The sequence below is a fragment of the Gymnoscopelus microlampas genome (assembly GCF_963454915.1).
Source record: "Gymnoscopelus microlampas genome assembly, chromosome: 5".
NCBI classification, from domain to species: domain Eukaryota; kingdom Metazoa; phylum Chordata; class Actinopteri; order Myctophiformes; family Myctophidae; genus Gymnoscopelus; species Gymnoscopelus microlampas.
Window position 1 is genome coordinate 26,831,823 of NC_139942.1, and position 10,920 is coordinate 26,842,742.

Below are 10,920 nucleotides of genomic sequence, written 5' to 3' on the forward strand. Positions count from 1 at the left end.
GAAAACAAGCAGCTTTCTCTTCCTCACAAGCCCCCCTCTCCCATTTCCTGGAAGCGCCGCTGAGCTTTCTAGAAAGAAATTTAATTTGAAAGTTTGATTCACGGCTGAATTTGAGATGTTGTTGAAAAGTGAAAGCCAAAATTCCTGAGGCCTTTCCGGAAGAAGTAGAGCAGATATTAAAATAGCTTCTGCCACACGTCTCTGAAAACTGAACACAACTGTAACATAAAACAATGTAAACAGTCTGAGACAGCATTTTAGACATTGCTACATCATTCAAGGACAGCATATTATTTTACGAGACTTTAATGATGGACAGAGCATAAAACGTATAGAATATTGTGAGGTAGTACTTTATGATCTACAGGGATGTTATGTTAAATGAAACACGACTATAAGCTGCATTGTTTGATAAAGGCTATTATAATTACATCTGTAATATCACAATGGATATTCGCACTGTTCACATTGATAAATGTGGCAGTGTTTCTGAAAATAAATAAAGCATATTTTGATTTTTTATGTAATTCTGCCATGCACAGACCTGGCCAGCCAGGCTTAATCTGTATACATCTAATGATAAAAGCTGGTCACATGTAGCATAAAATACAACATCATTATGTTACAAACACAGTGTTTACATAAATATGAATATATTGAAACAGAATATGTCATTTTAAAAAGAGCTTGAATGAAGAACATATCATGTGCATGCAAAAGCTGAGTTGCCATCCCCTGATTGTGATTTTAATGTGATTGATATTGCGCTAGAAATATGCATCCTTTTAAAGAAAAGGGGAACGATAGCAATACAGCATTTGATAAAATGTTAAATATTATTTACAACAACCGTACGTATGTACAAAAATATACACGGTGTCTTTTGACTGGGTGTGCTGTCCATATTACTGTTTGGACTATTATGTTAGCAATACACCAGCCATTTTTTGGCAACTATGATGAGCAACATTGTAAGTGGAATTACATTAGCATTACTACTGTAATCACAGTGCAACATCAGGTCAACAGGTGACATCTGAAGACATTTATGAGGCGTGTCTCACTTTGCTGCCCATCGACATCGCCGATTTAGAATTGATGCACACCACAACGCATTATGAAATTAACTGAAATTGTTGAGAATTGGCCTAATTCTCAACACCAGAGTGTACAGAAGAAGACTAATACAGTATTTCAGCTATATTTTCTTAAATTGTGTGAGGTGGCATAATTAAATGGGGCTAAATTTGATAAACATTGTAGTGTATATCAAGAGTTCTAAACTGAATGATATAGGAATAGTAGGCTAATTGAATGTGCACAACTCCATGTTGTTGGAAAAAAGGTTTTTGATGCCACTGCGAAACAAAAGCAATTAGAGGTATCCCAAATATAAGTGTATCCACCTGGATTCGAACCCAGGTCTCCCACAAGGGAAACCAAAATATATCACTCAGGTCAAAGGGAATCCCCCTTGGCAAAAGTAGCAATGAGGATCCTGGTCTTCAGGCAGGACTACTCTGCTACTATACATACAGTAAGCACTCTTGAAATGTCTTCTAAGAGAGACAAGATAAGGGTGTCCAAAGGGGGGAAATACTTCTGTGGATGGACAAGAAAAATACTGTACTTAATACTATAGATTATCAAAATTATCAAATACATAAGGTTTATAATTGTATATCTCCCGCTTGGCTGTTACATGACTTATATTCTATTTTGGCCATAGTGACACGAGAGGCCTTGAATAAAGCCAGGCTACAGTTTTAGTGTCAGAGGCTGAATCATTCAGTCATGCATGTACTGTAATTGCAGGTTGTGAGATGATGATGAATGGGTTTGCTGAATGTGAAGTAGCCAAGTTTGATGGGCTCTCTGCTGTCGGAGTTTGACTTTTCAGATGACTGCAAACACTCTGAAGGCCTTTCCCCCTGTAGGGTTCACCAGGCTGGAGACAGGAGAGAGTGAAAGATTAAAGAAACAGTTCAATAATATACTGTACGTCATTAATTCATGAGTGTGTGTGTGAGTGTGAGTGTGAGTGTGTGTGTGTGTGTGTGTGTGTGTGTGTGTGTGTGCGCGTGCGTGTGATTGAGAAATTCCTCTGTGGATACAAGCTCCTTAAACAAAGTACAGTATAGAAACATTAGCTACACATGATATGGTGAATTTAATCATTCATGTTTCATTGTAATTCATGGTTGCTGGTTGCTTTATAGAAAATCCAGACTTGGATTGACAACATCTCTAAGGGCAAAACATATGCATTTTCCAAAGACATGTTTTGAGTTAATTCTCATGATAGAAATACATTGGACTATACTTAGAAGAATATCATTTTTTGAGGTACCTCTCTGAGGTGATACTATTCTGATAGCTGCCACTGTACTGGCTCCTCTTCTCTACTGGCATCACATCTAGATAGCCTCCTGATTCATTTTGAATCACCCCAGCATGGATGGCTGCTCGACATATACTGGATTTCTGGAAAAGACATACAGTAAGCCATTCAATCACATATTCATACAGTATCACATTTTGTACAAGATTTTCAATGCAATGTGCTTTAGAATTACAGAATACATAATGTAGATGTTGCATGAAAATAAATTAATGATAGAAAAGAAATGATCATAATATGGTGAAACGTCCCATTTTAACACAATTAAGTTCTCTGTTGCATAATCAGGATAACCCACTAATATGCTAGCTTAGCAACATAAATCTTAATTGTTCGGTTAAAATAGGGGTGATTATTGTTGCTACTGTAACTGCTAACAAATGTGTTATAATAGCAATAACACAATTGAGGCTGCAATATATCGTGGTAATACCATGGCAATCCCAATATATCACATCCTCAACATCCTATATTGTATCATTTATCATTTCATACCAAAGTTAGGTCAAATGATTCAACATGGATAACACTATGATCATTCAATGATCAGCATTCACACATGTCTCAGTGTAATAATCCAGTCATTATCAATCAAGTGCGTGGTGATCATTGGATTATCAATTAACAAGAAATAACTTACATCCGAATAAAATTTTGTTCCAATGACCCTGGCTCGACTCTCATGTAAACAGTTCCTGGGACAGTACAGCCTAAAACAACAGACCAGGAGGTAATTTGAGTAAGATATTTACAGTACAGTGCGTACAGTCGGCTTATGTTCTCGTTGGTAATATGGACTGATTGCACAGTTAGATGTAAAAAAAAAATGACATGTCAAACTACTCATATGGCACATTGTGGATTGTTTTATATACATATATGATATTTGGATATTATTAAAGCTCTCCACTTTACATTAATGAAACATCATTATTTCTAATGAATAGATTAAAAGAGACCCAGACCGTGGACAGTGCCGCACAGGTTTCTTGAAAGGGCAGAAACTTGCCACAGTCATCTCACATGTCAGTGCCTTAACTGGGAAGGAAATACAAGAAAAATACTTTATGTAATGAATATGCTGCTGAGTGTATTTTAAATGTTAAAATGTAATGCAACTGATTGCATTTCCTACCGGGCACTGTAGCTACTTTGAAAGAATTTGCACTTCTGTTTTTCCTGTAAATAAAAAAGTAAATGTTGCTGTACAAAAACTAGATCATTTTTTCCCCTTTTCATTTAGAGTAGCCAATTATTTTTTACCCCTTTTTCTCCCCAATTTAGTCGTTATGCCAATTGATTCCTCCCCACACACATTGCTGTGTTGCCACCAGGAGGACGTAGAGCCTTCGTCCTACTACTCCCGCCGAACACTCCCCGCTGACAGGTGCCGCCCCAGCCCGTAGGAGTACGTGCACTGACCGATATCACCCTTCCCGCCCGGCTTCTCTCCTCCGAACACGGGCCAATTGTGTTCGTGTAGACGCTTGACAAAGCCGGATGCACCACAGTGGATTCGAACCCACAACCTCCATGGTGGTAGGCAGTGACTTTACCACTGTGCCGAGCGCCTAAAACTAGATCATTTTCATAAATAATAAATTAATCAAATAAATGTGTCCTCACCCAATAGACTGAATTCCATTCTTGTATGATTTGTTGAAATGTTGTTTTCTGCCTAGTCGGGTCACATCCAACCAGCCTCCATCGTTGTCGATAATGCCAGCATGTAACCCAGCTCCACATACACTGGATTGCTAAAGACAGGGACAGAAATAAATCACTTTGAGATTTCTTGTAAATGTAAAGTGCGTTATAAATAAAATCCATTATTATTATTATTATTATTAGAAATAAAGACAACATGATGTACTACTATACTATCAAAATGCAGTAACTTCACTTCAACTCATTAAGATGTAAAGGGCGGCCGAGGGTCTAGCCCTTCGGGTGGCCGAGGGTCTAGATCCCCAGCAACAGCCTTATTAGCTTTCCATTTCGCATCCCAATCGAGTTTTGTAATTCTTTGGTTCATTTTTCTTTTTTCCTGCTCCAGTTTTTGTATATAAAGAAGGACTTGAGTCGATGTCTTGAAGGCCTGCTCCTGCAATTCCTTCCGGCTTTCCATGAACTTGCACTGATAATTTAGAAGTACCAAGTTGTTACGAATTATTTCTCCTTCACCGGGGTTTAGCTTTGGTAGCTTTTCTGGAGTACTCATTTTTTTGAGAGCTGCTTATAGACTATATGCAGAGGTCTGTCAAGAGTGCTGGACTTAGCTTAGAAGCCGGCTTATATACTTTCATCTGTCACCTCGGAGTGAGAGGAAGAAAGACTATAGTTTATGCCACACTCAGAGATTTTTTGTTGACTCATCTAGTGTATGTGATTCCTTTTATGAAGTGATGTCACAATGAGTCAGCGCTTGCTCCGGAACAGCCCGATGTCAGTCATCTCCGCATACGGAGATTCCAAACCTTTCGTGCCGGATCCGAAAAACTGTGTATCGGGTCGGGTCGAGGCCTAGCTAAGATCGTAGGCAAAGGTCTGAGCTATCTGTGTGCGAAATTTGGAGTCTGTAGCACCAACCATGTGCTTTCAGGGCTCATCCATGCGATTCGGGCCAATTTGGATTCGGCGTCCATTGGCTTCAATTAGTAGTCAGGACTCCGCATATGGAGATTCCGAACCTTTCGCGTTGGTTCCGGAAAACCGCATATCGGGTCGGGTCGAGGCCTAGCTAAGATCGTAGGCAAAGGTCTGAGCTATCTGTGTGCGAAATTTGGAGTCTGTAGCACCAACCATGTGCTGTCAGGGCTCACCCATGCGATTTGGCCCAATTCGGCCTCGGCTTCAATTAGTAGTCACGATATCTTGTGTCCTTGCTTACTGTAAATCGATTAAGAGCGACTGCTAAATGCCTAAACTGTAAACTGTAAACTGATGACTGATGAGAAGGTGGTTGGTTCGATTCCCCATGCTAGCTGAAGGTGGGGACAGGGGGTTGGGGGTTTCTAGCCCTAGCCCCCCCACCCCCACCTCGAACTGTTTACTGTCTCCAACAAAAAGCTTGAGGCATAACATTTTAATGAAGTCAGTGTATCCCTAGTGAATACATTAAATGCTTGTTGCATTCCAAGTTGGACAATTTCCACAAAAGCTGGGATCCATATTTGGACAATATTGGACCTACATTGTCTTCCACTTTAATAAGAGGATTTCCTCACCAAGTCTAGCCTGTCTGTATACCAGCTTTTTAATGTTTCGTTTACAAACATACCTGTATATATATTTTTTTTATACATCACATGGTTTTTCTTTCTTCTAAAATCTACGGATGGACAGGAGGGGATTTCTTTTCTTTCTTACTCTTTATTTTTGTTTTTGTACTTTCTGCTCTTTCAATTTGTCATGTTGTGTGTCTGAGCTGTCTTGTTGTTGTTTTGTTTTCGTGATTGTGTTTTGCATATTTCGCGAACAAATAAATAAATATATGCCTTTGGCGATTCATTTTCAACCCCGGCAGGGTTTTGAAATGGCATTGGGGGAAAAAAATCGATTTTTGTCTGTAGTCTTCATAAACAAACGACGTGATTACGGGCCAATTGACAGAACCATTTATGTTTTCAGTCCGGGTGAGGAAATTTCTCATTTAGGCATCTAGTTGAAAAAGATTAGGAACGACAGTTACCAAACCATTACCTGTGGCCGTTACCAAACAAATTGTAAATCTCAAATGATGACTTACCATGTCATAATATCCAGTCCCAGCAACCTTTCCTGGCCTGTCAAGGCAGCCAGGTGGACATTCATACCTATTGAAATAAATGATAGGTAAAGGCAATGCAAGCTTATTTGTGTAGCACATTTCAACAATAAGGAAATTCTAAGTGCTTTACACAGAACATTAAGAGATTTAAGACAGAAGTGCATAAGAAATACATTATAAAAGGACATTTTAATTCAACTGAAAATAGTTATTGAAGAATATTTAAAAAAAACATAACATGAGAATAAAGTTAGAGTGCAGCACAATAACGAATATATTTTTTTTAATTAATGATAAAAGGTAGCAACAAATAGAATAGGTCTTAAAGTTTGACAAGCAACTGCAGTTTTCTGGGAGTTTGTTCCAGGTATGTGGTGCATATAAACCGAATGCTGCTTCTCCACAGTTTAGATTAGTTTTGTTCTGGGTACAAAAAGCAGACCTGTCCCAGATGACCCGACAGGTCTGGATGGTTCGTAATGTAGCAGAAGATCAGAAAAGTATTTTGAACCTAAACCCACCGAGTGCTGTATAAATCAGCAGTAGTATTTTAAGTCAGTTCTTTGACAGACTGGAAGCCAGTGTAAAGATCTGAGAACTGAAGTTTTATTATCGACTTTGTTGGTCTTAATAAGTACTCGCAGCAGCATTCTGAATCAACTACAGTTGTCTAGTCCATTCAGGTCAGAGTGACCTGTAAAGATATTGTTACAGTAGCTGAGTCTACTGAAGATCAATACATGGAGAAGTTATTTTCAAATCCTACTGAAACATAGGTCCAGTATTCTTAAGTTTTGTCCAATTTCACTATTTTTTTCCTGTATAAGTTCTCTCTCCTGATTGAATAAAGTTGTTATTCTGACCTGAAAATGCCTTTTCTGTTTACTTAAGAGCTGGATAGATGGGAGACCCTTGTTGAACAAACTCCTACAGCATACTTATTTGAACAAAATAAAATATTTACTCTACCTTTAAGTCAATTCGGTAGTTTTCTCTGACATAAATATTACCTATTACACTATCTTAGATGTCCATATTAATAGTGAATCTTAATGGATGCAGGTACGTATTGGTTAAAAGTATTTGTCAGTGTGTACCTGTTACAGGTTGTCCCCTTGCATTGATCTCGCAACTTTGTTTCACATTCCACCTGTTGGCCTAAAATAACGAACACAATTTTAATCAACATCTTTTTCATGTACTTTTATGTCATTAGTCATATTGTACGTACTATATTTTAGTTATTTCTATTTACTATAATGACTATTGTTTATTGCTTTTTTATTATTTATTTTTGCTACAATGTCAAGGAACCGAAACCTTGGATTTTACTCTTATATTCCTGTATACTGTATGGGATGTAACAAATAAACTATCTATTCAGATCAATCATCAATCTACACACACACACACACACACACACACACACACACACACACACACACACACACACACACACACACACACACACACACACACACACACACACACACACACACACACACACACACACACACGTGTTCCCTCTTTGAAGATACAGCATTGTCGGCCTGATTCTTACACATCTGCTCTGTGTTGACCACCTGGTTCCTCTCCAGGTGCTGGTTAGGGTCTGGAGACTGGGTCCTGGGCTGGGCCTCCCTGTCCCTCACTGGGTCAGGCTCTGGTTCAATGTAATTGTTCTCCTCCAGCTCTGGAGCAGGGCGCCTCTCAACACCCCCATCTGATGACAAAAGGGCAAGCAGAGAGGTTAAGTAAAATAAAGAAAATGTCTCATTACATCCTTACACCATATCTATCTATCCTTAAACAATGTGATTGTCTTATTTGGTGAGACTTAAATTAAAAAATTGGGGGGGAAATGGGAAATTTATGTTCAATCTCACGATACTGCTTGGTAAGTTTCATATAGGCCTTCACAAATCCACATTTTCCAAATCTTTCCCCTTTAAAAGGTATTTTTAAATAGATTTGTATTACAGTCTTTGAAACATGTTAAACATGAGAAATTGTTGTCTACATTACATCATTATAATGCATTATTTGGTGATCTAATATCTAATATCCCTTATCACTTTGAAATGCTGTCTTTGTTATTACATTTTAATTTGCACTCTAAACTGTCATACTATATATATATAATATAATATATAATAACTCTATGATGTCTGACTTTGTTTGGCTTGACCCAAACCCACCTTTGTAACAGAGGTTGTCCCTGCAGCCTCCTGCATAACTGGATGGACAGGCAGAGCAGGGGGCTCCATGCTTGTAGGGGGCATGACCCCACCAGTTCCCACTGGAAACACAACCACGACAGGGATTTTAGGACTCTCAGCAGCACCAGGTTTCTGAATAATTGATGACAAATGGCTGGTGCAAGATGACAAAAACAATTGTCTTTTGATGGCTGCAATCCGTATTCCGTAGGTCTCATTCATGTCTACCCAGGGTTTAAAGCCAGGTCTCCCGTGTGTGAGACCAAAGCTCTACCGCTCTTAAAACAGAACAAAGTGCCTGCTTAGCCAGGAAAGATAGTGCTCAGTTTCATACAGGACTACTGGTCAACGACTAGGTGTCCTATCCAACACCAGGGACAACATTTCTCAATGGAAGAGTAAGGAGTCCACCACTGCAGATGTACTGGTTATATTGTATTAACATACTCTACCATCATAATATACTATTATATATTATCATTGGATTGGTTAGAATAACTTTTTATTCTTTCAAATGAGCTCCAGATTGCAGCTTTAAACTCATTTATTTGCTATGATCCTCAATGCATTGAAGAAACTGCACAGAGATCAATTCCTAATCATTGTGCATTCCTGAGATACATTTGTGTTGATCTTTGTTGATGTGGAGGAGGTTGGCATTTCGAATGATCTACTGATAGGAAACTTAGGAAAAGCCAGATCTTACGGTGGGGAATAGTTGCACACCAGGTACACAGCTTTGGTCCAGATCATCCCCCATACGTTCATGTTGTAGCACACATTGATAGCACAGCCAATGCGATTACTGGTTGCCCACACCATCTAAAATTCAAACAGTTTAAAAGAGAAAATAGTGAGTCCTCTCACATTTCTCAGTGGATTTCTCACATCGTCACTGTCGGGCGGAAAACTTGTATGTTCAAAACTGTTACTTTCAGGAAATGAAAAAACAGAGAGACTGTTTCAGTTCTCTAATTTCCTATTTTGAGTATATCATTACAGGCGAAATCTTTCAAAAACAGCAGATCTACAAGCTCACAACACGTCATGATGTGAGCTTGTAGACCGGCTATTTCTTCCTACTTTTGCCCGAACCTATCATACGACAAAGCATCATTTTGTCATTAATTTATGAAAAAACATAGAAAGGTGATATACAGAGACACAAGGTATCTGCCCAACAGCTTGGCTACACTAAAACTGGAACCCCCTCAAGGACCTATGGGGGTCCCCAAACCCCAAGTTGAGAAGCGGCCTGCAGTGCAGTCCTTACCTGAGTGTAGTGAGTGCAAACAGGTCCGGAGCACCTGAAGGGACAGTGGGGGTTACACTCCTGGGGGTACGGGTAGCTGTAGTAGCTCACCTCATCATACCAGGCCTGTACGTGAAATGTAGGAGGACGGTCCCTGATGGAGAGGAAAGGGAACACTGATCAAATGTTGGAGGACGGCCCCAGGAATGGGAACACTGATCTCATTATTAACTGGAGCTACAGTACTACACAATAAAGTGTTCGTTCATTTAACTTAATTAAAATCGGCCCCATCTTTACCAACCGCAACATTACAGTGATGTTCAAGTGAAAATTAATTCATTACTAATCCAATAATAAGATTGAGAAATAGGCCATTCTGCATAATGAGTACTACTACACTTGGTACTGTAAGTATATTTTGATGCCAATACAACTCAAATGACTCAAAAAGAAACATTTTGAATACAGGACATTTACTTGTAACAGAGTTTGTGTACATTGTGGTATTACTAATTTTACTTTACACAACCTACTAACTACAGCGTCAGTACATACAGACCTGCCCCAGTGTGCGCCAAGGTTCTGTCCTATTTGTGTCAACATGTGACTGGGGCCATGCTCCCACCGGCAGGTGTGTGCCCAGTGCTCCGAACTCCTCTCCAGCTCATAGTCCCACATCTAGAGAGCACACATGCACGCACACACACACACACACGAGACAAGAGTGGTTCACTATGCACCATGCCAACATAACCATGTCAACACATCAGTATCAGTGAAGATTTTAACGATGGTTTTATAGGATTTGTACCTTTATTACGATTCCTGTCATTTTAATCATTAGTATTATTGTCATCACCCGGGGAGGGGGAGCTGTGTAAGCTCTGTGTGTAAGGCAACACACAGCCAGAGCCTGCATTTGTCACAGTGCAATTTTGAGCTTGGGGAAAGGTGTAAAAATACACCCTCCAACCTCTCTGGGTACCTGGAATCACTGTTGCAGATCCCACAGCAGCAGTGTTTCACCATAGTGTTATGGTATTCCTATTTTTCCTATTATTTTTTATTAATTTAGCTGATTATCATGGTATGAATGGGAGTATGTTGTGGTCCATTGATTGGCAGGTGTCCAATTGTGCTCTCCTCTATATAGTAAAATGGTTTAACTGGGCAGGGTTAAATATACACAATGCCACCAGAGAGAGACAGAACTGGCTCAATGATGACAAAGTTATCAAGGACTGGAAACTCCTAGCAAGCAGCAGACCCAAGGCTT

General features: G+C 39.3%; 1 protein-coding gene across 1 annotated transcript in view; it reads right to left on the reverse strand.

Annotated features, from left to right (window-relative positions):
- Window positions 1-319: 319 nt before the first annotated feature.
- LOC311045328 (cysteine-rich secretory protein LCCL domain-containing 1-like) overlaps window positions 320-10,920 on the reverse strand; it is a 17,657-nt gene continuing 7,056 nt past the window's right edge. The window contains exons 3-15 of the mRNA XM_084057166.1: window positions 10,204-10,322; window positions 9,663-9,795; window positions 9,096-9,211; window positions 8,369-8,469; window positions 7,732-7,893; window positions 7,268-7,328; window positions 6,150-6,216; window positions 4,028-4,158; window positions 3,537-3,580; window positions 3,367-3,439; window positions 3,042-3,111; window positions 2,351-2,484; window positions 320-1,948 (exon numbers count right to left, since the gene is read on the reverse strand). Coding sequence (XP_083913292.1) covers window positions 1,897-1,948; window positions 2,351-2,484; window positions 3,042-3,111; window positions 3,367-3,439; window positions 3,537-3,580; window positions 4,028-4,158; window positions 6,150-6,216; window positions 7,268-7,328; window positions 7,732-7,893; window positions 8,369-8,469; window positions 9,096-9,211; window positions 9,663-9,795; window positions 10,204-10,322 — 1,263 coding nt within the window. The 3' untranslated portion in view covers window positions 320-1,896. The remainder of the gene's footprint in view (window positions 1,949-2,350; window positions 2,485-3,041; window positions 3,112-3,366; window positions 3,440-3,536; window positions 3,581-4,027; window positions 4,159-6,149; window positions 6,217-7,267; window positions 7,329-7,731; window positions 7,894-8,368; window positions 8,470-9,095; window positions 9,212-9,662; window positions 9,796-10,203; window positions 10,323-10,920) is intronic.